This window comes from Equus caballus, chromosome 3 (genome assembly GCF_041296265.1).
Source record: "Equus caballus isolate H_3958 breed thoroughbred chromosome 3, TB-T2T, whole genome shotgun sequence".
NCBI classification, from domain to species: domain Eukaryota; kingdom Metazoa; phylum Chordata; class Mammalia; order Perissodactyla; family Equidae; genus Equus; species Equus caballus.
In genome coordinates, this window is record NC_091686.1 from 124368516 (window position 1) to 124388650 (window position 20135).

The 20135-nt window shown below is 64.5% G+C and overlaps 1 protein-coding gene across 8 annotated transcripts; it reads right to left on the reverse strand.

Annotated features, from left to right (window-relative positions):
• Window positions 1–1713: 1713 nt before the first annotated feature.
• On the reverse strand, window positions 1714–18578 carry FGFR3 (fibroblast growth factor receptor 3). 8 transcript variants are annotated; one of them, XM_023638523.2, is made up of 18 exons: window positions 18372–18578; window positions 17782–17992; window positions 11969–12232; window positions 11597–11650; window positions 9404–9573; window positions 9188–9311; window positions 8925–9115; window positions 6969–7113; window positions 6281–6471; window positions 5764–5912; window positions 5209–5330; window positions 5021–5131; window positions 4722–4912; window positions 4410–4532; window positions 4259–4329; window positions 3910–4047; window positions 3597–3702; window positions 1714–3504 (listed from the first exon to the last, which is right to left on the reverse strand). In XM_023638523.2, exons 2-18 carry the CDS (start codon window positions 17888–17890, stop codon window positions 3358–3360), a joined length of 2406 nt encoding a protein of 801 aa, XP_023494291.1. In that variant the 5' UTR covers window positions 17891–17992; window positions 18372–18578; the 3' UTR covers window positions 1714–3357. The 8 variants fall into 8 exon arrangements, with proteins under 8 accessions (XP_023494291.1, XP_023494289.1, XP_070118938.1 ...); XM_023638521.2 differs by lacking the exon at window positions 6969–7113 and adding an exon at window positions 7763–7913 and having other exon boundaries at window positions 5764–5909; XM_070262837.1 differs by lacking the exon at window positions 6969–7113 and adding an exon at window positions 7763–7913.
• Window positions 18579–20135: the final 1557 nt, after the last annotated feature.

The window sequence follows — 20135 nt, forward strand, 5'->3', positions numbered from 1 at the left end:
GGTTGGGGTCCAGCCCAGCTGGGTAGGAGGCGGCCGTTGGCAGGTTGGGAACAAGATTCCGAAGGCCCCGCCGGCCAGGAGGCCTGGAAGGATGTGGAGTCACACAAAACAGGTGAGCCACCCAGGCCCCGAGGGGAAGGTAGATGGCCAGATGGGCCTGGATGTCCGAGAAGGCGGGGCTCGGGACACTCCGACGGCGGGCAGGGGTTCCACGGCGCCCTTCTCCCTAAGAACCCTCTGTGGCCCGCCCCGGGCCTGGCCGGACCCCACCGGCTCTGGGGCTCAGAGACGACGAGAGAGGGCTGGCAGGGCTGCGGGAGGAGGTGGGGACAGGCAGGTGAGGGCGGGGAGGCTGCGGGCGACACGGAGTACCGAGCTGCCCGTTCCCGCCTGTCGCGCCCCGACCTGCTGGCCCGGGCCCGCCCCTCCCCCGGCTGCCAGTCCCCTCGGAGTCCCGAGCGCACACCCGGAGTCCAGCCGGGTCCGGCAGGAGAGGGATGGGGGGTGCGGCGGGGACGCACCTGGCCGGCGCTAGAGGGCGCCTCTGCCTGCATTCCACCCTCCCGGCCTGGGCACTGCTTCCTCGTTCCCGCGCCAGGTTCCCCGCCAGGCTGTGGCCTTGCCGGCCACCCTCCAGGCCTAGGCCCTCGCTAGCCTCCCTCGCTGTCCTCATCACTGCCGCCGCGTGTCCCCAGCCCGCTGGACACAAACACGGGGTCTCTAGCAGGCTGGTGAGGGTCGGGGATTGGGAGCTTGGTGCACAGTGCCAGGAGAGCTTCCCGGAGTGGGGTTAAGGTATTGGATGGCACCAGTTATTCGGAACTAAAACCCTAGCAGCTTCGTCTGCTCTCCAGCAGGTGCCCTGTTGTGTCCTCCTGTCCTGTTTCCTCACTCCCTCAGGCTGTGAACTCGGGGGCAGAGGGGACGAGATTCTGTCACTTGGTCCTCACTGCCCCAACTAGCCAAGAATCAGCATGCAGCATCTGCCAAGTTACAGGAGTGTTGGAGTGCAGGGGGCACTGACAGAATCCAAGGGAGGGTGCCAGGCCTGGGCGGGGGAGGGCAGCCAGCCAGGAGCAAGAGTGTGGCCAGCATTGTAGACCCTTGGTCTGGCTCAATCAGGGGACCAGGTGGACTTTGCTTACATGCAGCTCTGTGAGGGGACCCACCTAGAAACCTCCCCATCCCCAGCTAACTGGATAGGCAGACGCCAGGGGGTTGGGTGAGGCCTCAGAACCAGCTGCAGGTGCCTGGACATGACCCCACCCAGACTCTGTGAGCTGGGGGCAGCCAGAGACCTCCTTGCACCACCCACCCCCATGATGGTCTCATTGCACCCTCCCATGGACACCACACTGCCTGCATTCCCTGCCTTTGGGGGTGCCAGACCGAGGCAATGAAGACCACTGGTGACCCTGAGATTCCGCCCTGCCAGCATTCGGCCCCCATGCAACTGGACACATCGGACCACCCCCATCCTCACCCTGGCTTTGCCCAGAACTCATCCTATCTGAGCCAGAGACCTGGGCAGGAAATCCTTGGAGCGCACATGGCCCAAGCTGCCAGTCCCAGTCTGGGGGCCACCTGGCAACAGCTGTGATCCCTTCGTCCTGGGGAGGGGCAGACGAGAGAACCTGCCCCAGGCGGGCAGTGAGGACACTGAGCTGCCTGGGGTCCCAGAAGGGCAGGAGACAAGAAAGCATGAAGCAGGGATCTGAGCCAGTTGTCCCTGTTTATTTTTTGGAAAGCACACTCCTGGTTTGGGCCAACACCTTTGGCCCCCACAAGGCTGGGGGCCCTGAGAACAGAGACTGCCCCAAGCCACTGCCTGGCCGGCCAGCTGACAAGCAGAGGACAGCCATCCGAACTTGGTAGGGGGGCCATTAACAGTATGAAAAGTAACAAAAATGAATTCTCAGCTTTCTCTCCCAAGCTTTAAAGGTAGCAGTCCAGGCTATAAAAGTGTAGAAGCATTGCGTAAGAAGTGTTAAATCTACAGCAAATACATCTTGTAAAAACTCAATAAATTATATATATAGATATATATAAACTTGTAACATCTAATAACATCTGAACCTGCATGCAGGACTGGCCCCCACTGGAAACTGCCTCCCCGCCCTGAACGCATGGCAATTAGAACTTGTACGAAAATACCAGCTGGCTTTGAAGTCCAAAAAAATAAATCTCCTAAAGAAAAATCCCATAGAAATCTAATTCCCCTGCAAAAGAAGGCCAAAGGAAATAAAATATCTTCACTGGAATCACCTCAAACTATTAACGACCCTTCAGGGTGAGAGGGGGCTGCTGCTCTGGCCTCGGGGTGTGGGCTGGGCGCACCCAGCGCCGCCACACTTTCTCAGGATAAACCTTCTCGGCTGTTAATAAGTTAAAACAAACCTCTGCCACACGGCTGGCTAAACACTACGAGCGGGGAAGGAATGGGGTAGGGATGCGAGTTCTGGGGGTCCATAAATAGCTTTACAAATATACAGGTCCAGGTACAATTTTTAAAACAAAACTGTGGTGCCGGAAAAGCCCCTCTATCCTCTGCTGGCTTTTGCGTTGGTCTCAGTGAGTTCCCCAGGGGTCCTCCCCGCAACCAGGGCACCCACCCCCTGTCTCCTGCACCCTCAGGGTCCCGTGCCTCAGTTGTACCAGGCTTTCTTCTTCCATATAGATATTTATATATATATGTATGTGTATATCATACACACAGTATCTATTTATATAAATGTACACTCATTTCTGGAATAAACCTTTCAGATAGAAGTTAAAGGCTCCCGCCTTCAGGTACCCGTAATTTCAGTCTCTGAGGAGCAGGGTGGGAAATGGGGAGGCCTGGAGGGGGGGCTGTGCACTAACACACCCCCGGACACAAGGTGCCACTTGGGCAGGAGGTGCGCCACACGGAGGCTCAGCTTGGGCACTGGGAGGGGCGGAGGCCCACCCTGGATGCAGGACCCCACCCCCCCACCCCGGGTACACCCTATGGGGCAGCAGTTGGGAGGGCAAGGGCGCCTGGGAGGGGCCCAGCTCTGCCCTGAGGGGCCTCATGGGAGGAGCCCCTTTACATTCTACATTCAGTCCCCTGGCGCTGCCTGCACAGGTGGCCAGGAGGTCACTGTACAGCAGGGTGGGCAACCCTGCACCAGGGCAGGGGGGGGAGGTTTCAAGACTCTCACATACAAGCACACGCACACACAGATGTGAAGTTGTCCGTCCATCCGTCCATCCGTCCCAGGTCTCGGGCCTGGACCCGTGGGCCCCAGGGGTCAGCGGCACACCAACAGCAGCAGCATGCTGGGCGGGGGCCCGCTCTCACATTGGTGGGGGCTCAGCCCCCAGGCCTGTGGCCCTTCATGTCCGCGGGCCCCCGCTGCTGGGTGGGGCTGGGGGCAGCAGGTCGTGGGCAAACACAGAGTCGTCCCCCGAGGAGCTGGAGCTGGGGGTGTCCTGGCTGCCCGGCGAGTACTGCTCGAAAGGCACCGACAGGTCCAGGTACTCCTGCGGGCGGGCGGGCAGCCGTCAGGGCTGTGCTCAGGCGGCACCCCCCGTGGGCCATCCCACAGCGAGATGGAGCGGGGGCCAGCACTCACGTCGGTGGACGTCACAGTGAGAATGCGGTCCAGGTCCTCCACCAGCTGCTTGAAGGTGGGCCTCTGGGAGGGCACAGCGTGCCAGCACTCCCGCATGATCATGTACCTGGGGGGCAGAGCGCTCAGGTCTGGCTCCTGGCCCAGAGCCCACCCGCACCAAGCCTGTGCCAGCGTCCACACCTCTCCCTCAGGAATGGCTTTGGGGGCCACGGGCCCCTTACCCTGCCCGGGGGGCTGAGGCGCACTGGGAGCAGGGAGCTCGGGGCCCTGGTGGGACCTGCCCTGTGGACAGGTGCCGCGATAGTGCACTCACAGGTCGTGTGTGCAGTTGGCCGGCTTGTCCATGCGGTGGCCTTCCTTCAGCAGCTTGAAGAGCTCCTCCACTGGGATGCCAGGGTACGGCGAGCCCCCCAGTGTGAAGATCTCCCAGAGCAGGACCCCAAAGGACCAGCTGTGGGGTGGGGGGCACCGCACCATGAGCCTGCCCTGAAGCTCATGGGCCCACCTGCCCCAGAACAGACCCCGTGGACCCCAAAGGGAATGGACCAGGTGCAGGCTCCTGTTGGGGTCCCGGCTCCCCCGGGAGCTCCCATGACCCCTCCCTTGGAGTAGCCTGTGCTCCACGCAGCTCCCCTCCCCAGCCCAGGTCTGGGGCCACATACACGTCGCTCTGGTGGGTGTAGACTCGGTCAAATAAGGCCTCGGGTGCCATCCACTTCACAGGCAGCCGACCCTGAGAGGAGGAAGGGGCACGTTGGCTGCCAGGAGGCCCCCCAAGCTCGCCCCTCACCCCCAACCTAAGGCCAGACTCACGTTGGTGGTCTTTTTGTAGTAGTCAAGGTTGTGCACGTCTCGGGCCAGGCCAAAGTCCGCGATCTTCATCACATTGTCCTCAGTCACCAGCACGTTGCGGGCCGCCAGGTCCCTGTGGATGCACTGGGGGGCAGGACCAGGCCTGAGGCTGACCCCTGCCAGCTGCTCCCCTGCTCCTCACATGGCCCTGCCTGGACCCCCTACTCCAGGGCCCGCCCTGGCCTGTGCCCCCTAGAGCCCTGGCAGGCCAAGGGATCCCTGCTGTGGCCTGTGATGGGTGGCGAGCTGTCCCCTCCTCCCCAGCCCTCTCACCTTCTGTGAGGCCAGGTACTCCATGCCCCGGGCCACCTGGTAGGCGCAAGACACCAGGTCCTTGAAGGTGAGCTGCTCCTCCGGCAGCTTGCAAGTGTCGAAGGAGTAGTCCATGCCCGGGGGCCTCCTCGCCCGCAGGTACTCCCTCAGGTTGCCCTTGGCCGCATACTCCACCAGCACGTACAGGGGCCCTGCAAGCAAAGGCGCCTCAGAGGGGACGCCTTGGCTCAGAGGGACGCCTCGGCCCAGAGGGGCCACCCGCCCTCCGGTCCTGAGGCCCGCCCATCCGTGGCGCCTACCGCCCTGTGTGCAGGCCCCCAGCAGGTTGATGATGTTCTTGTGCTTGCCAATCATCTTCATCATCTCCATCTCGGACACCAGGTCCGACAGGTCTTTGTCTGTGGCATCGTCTGCATGGGGACGAGGGTGCGTCAGGTGGCGCTGCCCCAGCCTGGCACAGGCTCCCCCTGCCACACTCCTCCCTCACCTTTCAGCATCTTCACAGCCACGGTGACGGGCTTGGCGGCCCGGTCCTTGTCAATGCCAATGGCCTCTGCCATGACCACCTGGCCAAAGCAGCCCTCCCCGAGAGGCTTGCCCAGGGTCAGCCTGGTGGCAGAAGCAGAGACAATGAGCACTCCCACCCGCTCGCAGCCTTGTCCCAGGCAGCCTTTGAGACCCAGTGCCATCACTTCCAGGAAACCCTCCCACACTTGCCCCTATAAGCCTGCTCAGGAGGATGAAGGACACTGCTCCTCTGGCCCCTTGCCCTGTGCCGTGTCCTCTAGACACAGCACTTTGTACGGGTGGGTCCTCACCCAGTACCTCCACCTGAGGAGCATCTGTCCCCAGGCCAGCCTCCTCCACCAGGCCCCAGCAGCACATCCAACAGTTGCCACACCGCCAATGGCCTTGATTCCTACCTGACTCTGATCTGAATTGAATCAGATCACTGAGTGGTAGCCCCTCTCCCCAACCATGGAAACCCTAACCCCTATGCGGCCCAGACCTCAGCACACACCATCCCAGTGCCACCACTGACCGGGCCCGGGACAGCTCCCACTTGGGGTCGGCGGGCAGCTCGAGCTCGGAGACATTGGCCAGCACGGGGCCCTCCCCCGAGGACAGCCGGGCGATCCGCACCAGGGGCGTGTTCGAGTTCATGGACGAGTTGGACTCCAAGGACACCTGCTTGGGTCGGCAAGGGAAGGTTGGTGCCACAGGGCTGCACGAAGCTTGCGGGGGGCCCCCAAGGACAGCAAGGCCATGGCTGTGCTGGGCCTGCCTGGGAGGGGGTGTCTGATTTTCTCACAGGGCCAACTAAAGACTTTTTAAATGTTTTGTGCTCCAAAGTAACCCAGGCTCCATGTGGTGACCATGAAGACATGGGAGAGGTTGGTCTGCCCACTGCAGAAACGTGTCCCGGGGCAGGCCCTAGGCCTTGGACACCACAGGGTGTCCCTGAGCTCAGGAACCCAGAAGAGTGGGTCATGGGGAGGTCTGGGAGGCCCGGGGTGGGCAGACAGGTGGCTCGGAACCTGGTATCTACTTTCTGTTACCTGTCGCTTGAGCGGGAAGCGGGAGACCTTGTGCACGGTGGGCGAGCCCAGGCCTTTCTTGGGGGGGCTGCGCAGGCGGCAGAGCGTCACGGCGGCCACCACCAGGATGAAGAGGAGGAAGCCCACCCCGTAGCTGAGGACACCTGCATACACGCTGCCGGCCTCACCAGCCTCCACCAGCTCCTCCTCGGCTGCAAAGACACGGGCGTTGGGGGCCTGGCCCAGCCTCACGAGAGCCCCCACAGGCCGCCCCAGGCTGGAGCCGCAGGCACAGTGGGGGTGGGAAAGGGGGCTGAGCCCCACTGGTGGGGCTGCGAGGCCTCAATGCCGCACTCATTGAGGATATTGCGGTCAGAAACGCCTGAGCCAGGAAGGGCAGACCCACGAGAGAAGGAGCCCAGCGGAGACAGCAGCACCCACACCCGCCACCCAGGGAGATGCCAAAGCCGCCACATAGGCTACTGGGGACCTGGCTGAGAACAAGGGGTCAAGGGATGCCCCTCTCGGCCAAGACAAGGTCGTGTCAACTCTGTTTCCATACCAGGCAGAGGGCCTGGTGCGAGGGCTCCGTGGAGCAGGGCAGCCATGAGCCGCAGGGTCCCCTGCCTTTCCCTGGCGGCTTTGGTGTGTCCCAAGCCAGCAGCCCTGAGAAGACAGGTGCAGAGCAAGCAGCAGCAGGAGCCAGTACCTGGCAGCACCACCAGCCACGCAGAGTGATGGGAAAACCCGATAGAATTGCCTGCCAGGCACGTGTACTCCCCCGCGTCCTCAAAGGTGACATTGCGTAAGGACAGAACCTCTAGCTCCTTGTCGGTGGTGTTAGCGCCCGCCGTCTACAAAGAGAGAACAGAGCGCGATAGGCGAGCGCCAGCACCTCCCATGGGCACCACAGCCAGAGTCCACACGGCGACGATCCAGCCAGGCTGCAAGGAAAACGCCGCCACCACCGCCACGGCCACGGCCACGGCGCCGAGGGTCCTCCGCCTCGTGCGTCCACACCGAGCCCGAAGCCAGTCCCTCCACCGGAGAGTCCTCTGTCCCAGGTGAGCGCCAGGCATGTGGCCAGCAGCGTGCCGCGCAAACACAGCATGCGGGGTTAGCTTGAATACAGGGAGGGGGTGCAGGCGGGTGGGCAGATGGACAGACACACAGACCGACCAACAGGAAGCGAGCAGGCAGCAGAGCCAGAGGCCAGAGAAAGTGAAGGCAGATGCTCACAGACAGAGGGGTGCAGCCCCCGTAGGGGCTGAGGGCCTTCAGGGGGCACACGTGGGGGTGCAAGCAGGGTCAGCACAGGCCGCAGGAGTTGAAGCAAGCAGTCTCAGCGGAGGCCAGAGGCGCCAGCGTTGCAGAGGCAGCCACGTCTGGAGTGTGAGCCGGGGGGTAGGGAGCGAGCAGGACAGGGGCGTGCAGACGGGCGCATGGCCAGGGCGTCGGAGCTGGAGCTCGGCGTGCCAGGCGGGCGTGGGACAGAGTTGTTACCTGCTTGGGGCCCGTGAACACGCAGCCAAAAGGCCTTCTCAGCCACGCCTATGAAATTGGAGGCTCGACAGAGGTACTCGCCCCCGTCGCGCGCAGACACATTGGCCAGGCGGAGGCGCGCGTCGGCCTCCACACTCTCACTGATCCAGGACTGCGGGGACAAGAGACCCGGCTCAGGTGCGCCCGCGGCAGCCCAGCCAGGCACGAGCGGCCGTGCAGGAGCGGCCCCAGTCCAGACCTCACACAAGGGCAACCCCCAATCCCGAGGCTTGGAGGCAAGAAGCAGGAGACCCCCAAGGAATGGATGGGGAGCTAGGTCATGACAGCCGGGAAGGCTGCTTGGAGGAGGCATGGAGGCATGCCACAGCAGTGGGCTGTGGTTTCAGAGGAGACGCCTTCTCCACGTCCGCCCCCCACAGCCCAGAGGGTAGCCCTGGCAGGCACCCCTCAGAGAGGTCCTCCCTGGCTGGTGCTCAGCCTGCCCACCCCAACGGGGCCCACAGCAGCCTCTCCAAGTCGGGTCCAGACTCCCACTCCCCGCCCGAGCGCCTGCTCCCTGCCCCCATCAGCCCATCTTTTCTCTAAACAGATGTTTCTCTTTGGGCTGCGAATGTTGCAACCATCCCGACTCGGGTGGCCCCCCACCCCTGGGGCCGTGGGAACAAAGCTGAGGCTGTCCTGCCCCGAGGGCCAAGGGAGGGAAGCAGGCGGGGTGGCAGCCACGCTCTGCACACACTGACAACGCCCAGGCGGGCTAAGCCGGGCCTCTTAGGCCCAGGGCGTGCTGGGAGGGTTCAGCTGCCACCTGCCTGCCCTGGGCCCTTGAGCTGGAGCCCACCCCTGGGGCCATGTGCAGGCCTGCCTCCAGGACTGAGGCTGACCCTAAGAGCAGACAGGGAAACTGAGGACTCACTGCAGGGTCGTGTCCTGCCTGTGGCCCAAAGCAGGGCCTCCCAAGCCAACCCCGCTCCCGTGCAGGGCCAAGCCCAACCGCCCTGACTCCCCGCCCCACCCCGTGCAGGTCCAAAGCCTGATCCCCAACCACCACCCTTTTAACCCAACGGGCCTCCTGCCTGGGACGCCCTCCCAAGTCCCCGGCCAAGGGGGCCCAGCAGAGCCAGGCCCGACAGCTCATGAGTGCACAGCCGGCGGCAGTGCCCACCTTGAGCACGGTGACGTAGGGTGTGCCATCGGGTCCCACTTTGCTGCCGTTCACCTCCACGTGCTTCAGCCACTGGATGTGGGGCTGCGCATCGCTGTACACCTTGCAGTGGAACTCCACGTCACTGCCCAGCACTGCCGTCTGGTTGGCTGGCAGCCCCGCCTGCAGGATGGGCCGGTGCGGGGAGCGCTCTGCGGGGCAGACAGGGGCTTAGGGGCTGCCCTGGCATGCACCCACCCACACCCACCAGCACTGGTCCTCACCCAGCACGTCCAGAGTGTATGTCTGCTGGATGCTGCCGAACTTGTTCTCCACAACACACGTGTAGTTGCCGCGGTCAGAGGGCACCACACTCTCCATGACCAGGCTCCACTGCTGGTGCCGCAGCTGCAGGTGGACACCCGGGTGAGTGGACAGCAGGCTGCAGCCTCCACCAGCCGGCACCCAGAGGCCCTGGCACCACCCACAGCCAGGCCCACCTTGATGCCCCCAATGCGATGCTCGCCTCGGAACTCCTTGCCATTCTTCAGCCAGGAGATGGACGGAGTGGGGTTGCCAGCAGCCGGACAGCGGAAGCGAACAGTGTTGGCAGCTGGCACAGCCAGCAGCTTCTTGTCCATCCGCTCGGGCCGCGTCCAGTAAGGGGCCCCTGCTGGCGGAGAAACACGTGAATGCCACAACCAGGGTGGGGAGGAAAGGCCTACCTGACTTAAGCTTCAAAAGCTGTCCCACTGTCCACCCCGCCGGCGTCAGTCTCCCCTCCTGAGTAGGGAGTATTGATTGCCCTTTCAAGGACCCCTGCCTGGGCTGGAGAAGGTTTCCAGTAGCCTCGACACTACCGCCTGGCACTCTCAAAGCCAGATCACATGTCTCCTCCCCTCCCTGTCTGCTTCTCCCAAACACACTCCAGCCGAGAGGGTCAAGGGCACCACACCCTGGCACAGGGGCCTTTAGGACACAGGATGTCTCTCACGGGAGCACTCACCCACACAGGGAGGCACACTTGGGGCAGGCCCACCAAGGGGGAGACCCAGCTGGCAGAGGGACTAGGTCAGCCCAGGTCACGAAGCCCAGCTGGATGGACAAGCAGTTAACCAGGAGGCAAGGCCCAGCCACCTACAGAACCAGGAGCCTTGGAGGCAGCCGGGCACCCACCAGAACTACAGGACCCCAGCCACCCTCTGTAGTGCTCCAAGGCCTGACAGGCAGCACGTGGGGACAGGTGACGTGGCAGTTCCCTCTCATCTGGTTTCTAGGACTGTCCTCACACTCGCCCTCACAGTCCAACTGGTTTTTCTCCTTCTTTGAGGCTGGGGTGGGGGCTGCATATCCCAGGAGGGAGGCAGCAGAGGCCCGGAACAGGGAGGGAGGCAGCCCCCTCGCCATACAGAAGCCATCTCACAGACGAGGGCACTGAGGCCTGGGGGGAGCAGTGTGGACAAACGCTGGGAAGAGGTGCCTCCTAGGGTTCTGAACGCTGGGGGGCAGAGGCCCCAAGGCAACCCCGAGAGCCTAGCAGGCTGTGGCAGGGGCTATACCCCGAGCCTGGGAGACCACGATGACTCAGCACTGCAGACCAGGCCTTCTGGAAGGCAGCCCTGCCAGGGACCCTCAGTGTCCTTGAGCCCACAAGGGAAGAAACATCAAACACCTGTCTGGGATGGCCAGGGTGGCTGGGGCACCAAGAGTGCCTGGTGGTGAGAGGGGGCGGCGGATGGGGGCAGCCGGGCAGGAGTTTGGCTCTAAACTTCCTGGCAGCCAAAGGGAAAAGGGAAAAGAGGAGAAACCCAACAGCTCCTTAGGTGGGAGCCTTTCCTGCCTCAGTGGGTCCTAGAGCCCACCCCAGAGGTGGGGCGCTCACACGAGCCCCTAGAGCCTCTCCCAGGACCCCTCCTCTCCCAGCTTTCCTCCCAGCTCCGCCTCCCTGGCTGATTCCTCACCTCCTTGCCCACTAGACCCCACAGCACCCCCAGGCTCTGTCCACACAGACCGCTTATCTTGGCATTTCAAACTCGGCTCCTCCAAAACCTCTTCCCTAACTGGCCCCTCCACCTCCACAGCTGGGCAAAGTCCACCTGCCAGCTTTCCAGGCCAAAATACCTGGGTGCTATCACCTCAGCTGCTCTCACACTCAAAGCCTGTCACCGGAACACGCTGTTGGCACTCCCTTTACAGTAACTATGGCCAAACCTGGTGTCCCTGGTGGCCCACAGCCACCTCCCTCTCTACCTGGACTGTCTCGGTTGCCTCTGACTGCCCCTAACCCCGCAGTCCACTGGCGCCATTGCAGACTCCTGAGCCCCCCTGCCCTGGTGTACCCACGCCTGGATGGACCACCTCACTCACAGGCTTCCCTCCTCCAGCCCTGGCCACACTGGCCTCCTCGCCACCCTGGAGCCCCACACTTCAGTCTCCTCCTCGTCTGCAGATGGCGTCTCCCTCCCCCACCAGCTTGCCACCCAGAGCTGAGGGCCGCGTATCCACCCCCACCTCACACTGAGGGGATCCCACACTCACTGGGCCACGGGGAGGTGTCCCTTGGCCTCAGTCTCTCACTTGCCCAATGAGCAGGAGGCCCCATACCTGGGGAGGTATGCGGGAAGCAGACCCACTGGCTGGGAAGACAGATCGTCAACCCCAGCCAGCCCTGTGTGTCTGGCACCTGATCTCACCTGTGTCTTCGGCCTCGTCCTCCCCATCTTCGTCATCTCCCGAGGACGGAGCATCTGCAGTGCAGGCGAGAGGGAACATGGAGGAGGAGCTGGCCCCGTGACAGGCAGAGCTGGTGCCCACTTCCAGGTGCCTGCAGTTCTCAACTGCGAGGCAGTGTCCTCTCCTCCCGGGTCTGTCTCTGGCCTGCCCAGGAGGGCCCCACGTGCCCCTCACAGGTGGGGCTGGAACCCCCTCGCTCAGAGAGCACCTCCTGGGCTGTGCCCTCCACTCTACCAATGACCACCAAGACACTCGGGGTGGTGTGCAGCAACCATGCTGCCCCAAGGCGCCCAGCCACACAAGGAGCTTAGTGGGCCCTGGCAGGCGCTCACCTGTCACGCGCACGCTGAAGTGGCACAGGACATGCTGGGTGAGCCGCTGCTGGCAGCTGTAGGCCCCGGCGTCCTCATGGGAGGCATTTAGCACCTGCAGCCGCTGAGGCCCCACCAGGATGCGGTCCGATGGCATCAGCCCCACACCATCCTTGACCCAGACGGTGGGTCCCATGGGACCACCCGCAGGCAAGTGGCAGCTCAGCTCCACAGTGTCCCCACTGCCAAAGACCAACTGCTCCTGCTGGCCAGATTCAGGTCCCTCTGTGGGGGAGACGGGTGACCATGAGGCAAGTGCCCCCGAACCAGAAACACTGGGTGCTCGACCCCCCAGGAGGCCCCACGGCATCCCCCTTTACAGACGTGCCAGCACAGGCTGCAGCAGGGGCCCAGGGGGCTGGGTAGAGGCCAAGGTGACCCCAAATGAGGGAGGGAGCTGCCCGCAGAGCCTGCGGACCTGTAAGCTGTCCCGCAAAGGGCTGGGGGCCAACAGGTCTCTGTCCCTAGAACAACTCTGCATTGTGGTGCTTACGTAGACAAGACATAAATCAACATGTGTGGCTGTGCCCCAACAAAACTTCACATGTGGACACAGAAAACCCAAATTTCAGTGTCACAAAGCATTATTCTTCCTTTGATTTTTTCAACCATTTAGAAACGCAAAATCCACTCTGAGCTCATGGGTGGGCTATACTTTGCAGACCCGCTGCCACAGCAGAGCCTCAGTGGCGGCGATGACGTACCCCAGAAGGGGGTCCCACTTGGCACACCCCTGTCCCTCGTCTTGGCTTCCAAAGCAGTTCAGGACCAGAGAACAGACATTCCCCACACAAGAAGGAAGCTGCTGCGGGAGGCAGCAGTGGCAGAACCTCCCAGAACAGCACTCGCTGCAGGCTGGTTCCCCAAAGCCGACACAGGCCAGGCCAGCCCGGGCTGGGGGCTCACGGGGCGTGGAACACCCTGTCCCTGGACTCAGACGGGAGTGTCTTGTGTGTGAACTACATCTCAGCAGTAAGTCAGAAGAAACACACACTAAGAAAGAGATCAGAAACACAAACAGATAGAATACCAGGTCTGGCCAGCGGGGCCTCACAGCCCAGTAGGGTGAGGGGGCCTGGGACTCCCATTTTACAGATGAGGACACAGGCTAGGGGGAGGAAGACGTCCAGACTCGGCCGGCGAGCGGATCAGAGAGGGAGCCCTTAGAGCCAGGCTGAGGAGCCCCAACCCACCCTGCCCTGCAGGGGCTGAGAAGTTGAGGTGGAGGGTCCTTGCCAAGGGTGATGCCCCCCTGCCCAGGGGCTGCCCGGATCCCAAGGGGCCAACAAGGCCTGACACCCAAGGACACAGCACTGGCGGGGCTGACCCTCCCCCGAGGCCTTCCTGCCAGGGTCAGACAATGCCCGGAGCAGGCGGGCAGCCTGGGCTTGGGGCCCAGGACAGGGGTGGGTGGTCCTGCCGCGCAGGCCTCCTTCCCCAGACCCAGCTGGGTCGGTGGCTCCATTACTTGTCATTCTGCTGACGCGTGGCCTAGATTCGAGGGCCCAGCTGCCCACTCTGGCCACACCAGCCCCTGGCTCCCTGGACAGGCCTAATTCTGCCCACCCACCTCAGGTGGCCCCACAAGCCCCATGCCCACCAGAAGGGTCAGCAAAGTGTCCACAGCGTCTGCATCCCCAGAGGCTCCTGGCCTGACCTCCAGACCCCCAGTCCTGGCCACCGTGTCCTGTGGGGACCACCCAGTGCCGCAAGCCTACTGAGGCCCCCCAGAAGGCTGAGAACAGGCTGGTCATGGCGGCCTCAGTGCCAGGCCCCAGCCCAAGGGCAACAGCGGTTGGTTCCGGTTTGGTCTGGGCAGCGACGGCAGATCAAGCCATCCGTACAAGTATTCACTTCAGCCTGGTCCAGCAGGGGACGGGGGACACAGAGCAGCCCGCAGGCCAGCCCTCTGCCGGCGGTGGTAGCGGGTAGGGCCCTGCAGTCAACCGAGGGCCGACCCCTGACCTGCCCACCACCCTTGCCACTAGGTGCCTGCAAAGGCCAGGGAACCCTGGACCAGGGAAGAGATTGGCAGCAGTCTCCACCACCTGCAGGTCTAATCCACCAGACCCACCCTGATCCAGGGGGACCCGGGGGGACCCAGCAGCATCTGAGTGGGTGGCCTCAGGCAGGGGAACATCTCATGATGGTCAGGGCCTGTGATGACAGGCACGGGGGACTAAGAGGCCAGGGTCTAGCTCTACCTGGAGAGAGGGCCCCTTGGTACCGGCCCCTAAAGTGGCCCCAGGAAGGGGTCTTTCTTGATCAACAAAAGGGGGGCCCACCCACACAGGCACAGGGCCCACAGACATCGTGCCATGAGGGGGCCCGCGTGCCACGGCGGGGTGAGCACAGGCAGAATGTCTGCCTCTGCCTGTGCTCCCACCCCACATGGAACTGAGCTCCATCAGGGACCGCATGCCAAGAGCAGCCCGTCCACACGGCCCAAGGAGTGCTATGTCCTGGAGGAGCCGAGCTGGGCCTGTGGGCACATCTCCCAGTCACAGAGTCCTCCTGACCCTCCACTCACTGGCCTGTGCCTCAGTTTCCTCCACTGTGGAGCAGGGTAAAAATCCTGCCAGGCGGGCCAGGGAAACCACCACAGTTAAGGCACTGGAACATGTGAAAGGACGGGGACATGACGCTCCCTGCCCGGGTCTACTGCCCAGGACTGACGTCCACCAGGCCACGGCCAGGGCCAGCCTGCTCAGGAGGGCTGCATCCCCACCAGGGGAAACTTGTTCCGGTTTGGGGTTCCTACAGGTAAGGTCCCCCCAGTGCAATGGGGGTGCACAGGGGTTGGGCAGCACTTCATCAGAAGGGCCGTAGGGGTGACCCCAGAGAACAGGCATCAAATTCAGCCCCAACTCAAAGGAACTCGCTGGAGCCGGCCACCCTGAGGGATCCAGGGTTTTTGGGTGAGACGAGGAACAAAGCATCTGGTTCTGGGTGTGGGAGCAGCTCTCCACTACTCTCCCGACCAGGGGCCCTGATGCCAGGTACATGTTTCAAAAATAGCCCAAGAGAGGAGGGGCACCCCAAAGGGACCCTGAAGTCACGGGTGAAGGTCTAGTCTTCCCACCTCCCCACCTGCAAACATTCTGAAAAATTCCATAACAAAGTTAGAAAAAAAAAGGGGGGGAATCGGAGGCCGGGCAGGCTAATGAGGGCCTCCAGGATTACCCAGCCTAATCCTCCCCAAAACCGGTCCATTATCCATCCTCTCAGACAGGTAAGGAAACTGAGGCTTGAGGAGGACACTCAGAGCCCCCAAGCAGGGCCTGGGGTCAGGGAGGCCCCCCTCCTCCACTCACAGCTCATTCACTTGTAAATCACTCAGGCTTGCCCCACTGCCCCCTAAAACGCACCCAAAACCCGTGCCTGGGCAGACTCTGGTCCCACTTCCCCAAGGAGACTCTCACTACTCTCTGGGTTCAGCTGTAAATAGGGTGCACCAGGCCCCAGATTGGGCCCCCCATGTGGGATCTGAGGCCCTGGGGGGTGGGGGCACTCGCTGGCTCAGCGCAGGGGCTCAGAGGCCAGAAGTCCAGCCTTGGGCTCAGCCCAGGTTAATGAACCACCCAGAGGCCCGTGGGGCTCAAAGTCCACCCAGATGAGGAGGGGGGTGGGGAAAGTTGCAGCCAGCACCTTCCTGGGAAATGCCCTGCAAACCCCAGAGACCCCTCCTGGCTGGGTGAGGTCAGACTGCAGGCAGAGTGGCCCCCATCAACCTCCCTGGTGGTGAGAGCCCCTGCCCAAGAACACAGCCCCGCGTGGAGAGGGAGGCTGCCCTGATGGGGCCTGGGGTGGCCAAGGCAGTCCTTGACCCCAGCCAGCTCCAGTTCCATAATTTATGTTCCCCGGGAAAGTGCCAGCCGGGACCTCTGTAAATTTCACGAGGCCTTTGTATTTTTACTGCCTGGCCCCTCTCCTTAAGGAACCGGATTAAGTTTATTGACCTATCAACTCACTACCTGTTTCACCAGCTCTACTGCAGAGGCGGCTGGGGAGGGGGCGGGGGCCAGTTCTGGCCGAGGGAGAAGGCCCTGCGCCTCCTACCCCCTACCCTGGGGTCCTCCAGCAGCTCTGCCCCAGGCCTGTATCTGGTGGGGCACCACAGGCTTTGCGCCCCAGGACCCGGCCTCTCAGGCTCTGTCAGGTCCCGGAGCCGGGGATGGAGGGAGCCACTGCCTCCGCCCCGTGCGCCGCAGGGGGTCCAGGAGAGAGTCTGAGCCCCGCTCACTGCCCCCTCCCCCGGGGCTAGTTGACATTCCCGGGCCGTAGGGAGTAATATCTTCATCTGAATGCGAATGCTAATGCGGGGCTCCCCCCGCGGCAGCCTATTCGGCACTCCTGGAAGCGGGGGCCTCCCGAGCAGGCGCTAAAAGCGCGCGCTGACCTCGCGACGGCCTCTGTCACGCCGCTGAATGACACGCACATTCAAGCGCCGGGCCCACTTTCATTCATAAAAAAATGACATTGTTCCGGGAGGCTGCAGCAGCCGCCGGAGAAAGGGGCGCGGGGGCGCGGGGAGGGGCGGGCCGCCATCTGCCTGCGTCCTGCCCGTGGCCGCCGCCTCGCTGGCACTGCGCGCCCGCAGCCGCTCAACTCACACCTCCCCGCGAGGCTGCTGCGGCGGCCGCCATCAATGCTCGGTCTGTGGCCGCACCGAGGTACAAAGGAGCGGCTGTTCGGGTCTCGCCCGGGTGGGGCGTGCGCTCACCAGGCGAAGGCCTCCCTCGGCGCGGCCGCCGGGCCGGGGCTAGGGGTGCGCGCAGCCCCCTCGCCCGCGCCGGGCCTCCCAGGGCCCCGGGGCTGGCTGTCCCCAGGGGCCAAGGACGCCCATCTCTGCCCGACAGCCGGGAGCCTGGAAGTCCGAGTGACGGGCGGCGGCGCGGGAGCACTCGGCCGGACCCGGCGGGGGGCCGCGCGCGCCGCACCTCGAGGGCCGCGGCGCGTGTGCGGGGCGGGGCCCAGAGCAAAGACACCCTCGCGCCTCTCCCCTGCCCTCGGCCTGCCGGCCCTCTGCTAGACCGTCCACGTCCCGCCGGACCCTGACCGCCAGCTAAGATCCGCGGCTCCACGCCCCCTCGAAGATCCGCCCTCTCACCTCCCGGCGCCCCTCTGGCGTTCGGCGCGCACCCCCGGGGAGCAGACACCTTCATCCACAGGGCGTGAGAGCAGGGTGGGGGAACCGAGGCACTGGAAGATGTCACCTCGTCACGCAGGCCACTGGAGGTCAGCGGCCGGGCCGCGGGCTGACGCACTCTCATACCTCCCTCCAAAGTCCGGCATCAAGCTTTGGCCGAAGCTGGCCATCAACTGGGGCCCAAAGAGGGGTTGGGGCAGCGGCACCAACAATAGGAACTTTCCATCAGAGCAGAACCAGCCGGGCAACAAGGGGAATCGTGGAGATGCAGCCTCGCGCCCTCCGAACGGCGCCTAAGGGCACGCTGCGCCCCACTGGGGAACTGCGGGGGCGGGGGCTGCGGACACCGCCGCCGCGCGCAGCTCCCCGCCGCAGCCTAGCACTTGGGTGGTAGCCCTGCGGCTCCAGGTGCCCCACAAACTGCCGCGCCAGCTCTGGCCGCGATCCCCAGGGAGGGAGGGCGGCAGAAACCCAGATACTGCTCCTGCGGTGCCAGCCCAGGGCGCGCCCTCGGGCCCACTCAGATCTGGAGCCCCCCAGTCACCCAGGCGCCTGTTCCTGGGCCCCGACGCCTCCGCCTGCGGAGCCGCAGGCTCCTCTGCGTACCCGTCGAGTCCTTCCTTACCTGCCGCTCTCCGCATGACGCGCTGCTCCATGCCCGGGGGTCCCGAGCTGGCGCCGGTCACGACCGCCACAGTCACGCAGAGCGCGAGGGCGCAAGCCGGGGCGCCCATCGCGGGCGCGTGGGTTACGGCGTCCTCAGGCGGCGCGCGCGGGCATGCTGCCCCCCATGGCCCGGTTCTGGCACCGGCGGGAGGAGGGCGCCGCTCTGGAGTCTGCGAGAGAAAGCAGGCAGCTCGTTACCCAGGCGGGCCGGGCGCGCAGGGGCGGAAGCGGCGGTGGCCCGGCTCCGGCGCCCCGGCCCCTCCGACCCCCGGCCGCCCCGCCCGCCGCCGCCGCCCTGGGCTCCCGGGCCGCCTGGCGCCGGCCGCCTCCTCCCCGCCGCGGTCCCTCCCTCCCTCCCCCTTCCCTCCCTGGCTGCTGCAGAGCCCTCCCAGGGCGGCGGCGGCGGCGGCAAACTTTCCAGAGCGGGAAGCCTGCGCCCCGGCCGGGCCCCGCCGCAGAGACCGCTAGGGATCCAGCCCCCCGCGCGCTCCGGCCCCGCCGCGCGCCCGCCTGGACCCCTCCGCGCCCGCCCGACCCCCGCGTACCGACCTGGCGGCCGCCGGCGCCCGACTCGCTGAGCGCGGCTCTTACTCCGGCTCAGTGCCCGCCGGCCCAGCGCCTGCTCTCCGTCCCTCCGGCCGTCGGCTCGCCGGTGCGCCCGTGCGCCTGGCCGAGCAAGACCGCGCGGCGCCAGCTGCCCGCGCCGCCGCCGCCGCCGCGCTCTGAGCCCCGGCGGCCCGGCGCGCTGCAGCCAGTGGGGGCCGGCCCGCTCCCGCCCCGCCCCGCCCCGCCCCGGCCACGCCCGCCCGGACTCGCTGGGGCGCGGGGACACGCCCCTCCCCTGGGGCGGTCCGGAGGCGGGGCCGCGACTCGCCTCGCCCCCGCCCGCGGAGGGGATTAGAGGGGGCGGGGCCGGGCGGGGGCGCCGGGCGGTCTCCGAGGGCGTGGGAGCCGGGGCTGGGCGGGCGAGGCCCCCAGCCATACCGCTGGGCAGCGCGCTGAGGGCGGCCCCGCGCCGGGCGGGCGCTCAGAGAGGCCGTGTGCAGGCCTCCGTTTGCGCAGCGCGCAGTCTGGGATACCACCCGCCGCTGATCAGGGGCTCAGGTTCGGGGATCGCGGGGCCATAGAGAGGGGTGGTCTCGGTGAGTGAAGCATGTCAGAGAGTCTGCACGGAGAAGTAGCAGCTCAAGCTGAGCCGCGAGGTGTGAGCAGCCAATCCTGAGGTGGAGGAGCACAGGACAGCATCCTCGTGGGGGAACTGCGTGTGCAAAGGCCTGGGGGTGAAGGACTGTTTCCCTGGGGCTGAAGTGCAAGGGGACTGCACCCCAGAAGCTGTGCTCACTGCTGCATTTATTAAGCGCACGGCCTGAGTTCTCTGCCGGAGGGGGTCATTGCCCCACTCCCCGAGGAGGAAACAAATTTAGAGATTGGGTGCTTGCCAGGCATCAGAATGGAGGGCAGGGGCTGGGGGCCCAGGTAGGGGATGCCAAAGCTTGGGCTCTAAGGAAGGACAAGGAGGGAGCCTGAGCTGGCCCAAGGTGTGGGACCAATCCAAGCTAGGGAGGACTCACTGTGGCAGTGGCTTCTGTGTCCACCTTCACAAGGAAGAGGGCTCTTCTCCCACTATCACACAAGCCCAGGGGGGCTGGGAGCCTACAGGAGCCAGGGAGAGGAGAGGGTGACACCTGGGCAAGGCTCTGGGCTGCCCCAGCCAAGTGCCTCTGGCCCAGCTGGCTGTGGCTTCTGGGACTCGGTTTGCTCCTCAGGAAATGGGCAGTGAAAGCCCGTCTGTGCCTGGCTGCTCCAGCCTCCCCCAGTTCCAGGGAAGCCTGTGTTGCGAGCAGCCAGCCTGGAGACTCCAGCTTCTGAGGCCAGACCTGAGGGCCCTGGAAGGACCCCACCCCCAGGGAGCCCTTACGTAGCCCCTCTGTGCCCACCTGACAGATCAGCACCTCTGCCATATGCCACCCTTGGTGCCTGCTCTCGTCAAGCCTGTGTCCCCCAGACTGGATAGGGGCCCGCTGAACCCCAGTGAGCTGTCCAGACCCCTCCAAGGCACAGCCCCAGGCCGCCCCCACCTAGGTCCTCTGCTGGGACACCATCCCAGGGGCCACAGCAGCACATTCTGCTCTAATCTATTAATCAGTTACTTAATATGTCAGGATGGGTGTAGACTGCTCTCCCCCTTGGCCCCCTTTCTCTTGGGGGCCTGGATTGGTCCGCCCTCCAGATTCCTTTGTGGCAGGAGTTAGCCTGTGGTGGGGCAGGGAGGAGGAGCCGCCTGAGGGATCGTCTCCCACGGGACCCTTCTAA

Coding starts and splice junctions, on each gene's coding strand:
- FGFR3 (XM_023638518.2), bottom strand. CDS start 17,890: ATGGGCGCCCCGGCTTGCGCCCTCGCGCTCTGCGTGACTGTGGCGGTC. Junction 12,233..17,781: donor CGTCATGCGGAGAGCGGCAG/GTAAGGAAGGAC, acceptor TCTCCCCCACAG/AGGGACCTGAATCTGGCCAG. Junction 5,331..5,763: donor TGGGAGCTGTCCCGGGCCCG/GTCAGTGGTGGC, acceptor TTCTGCCACCAG/GCTGACCCTGGGCAAGCCTC.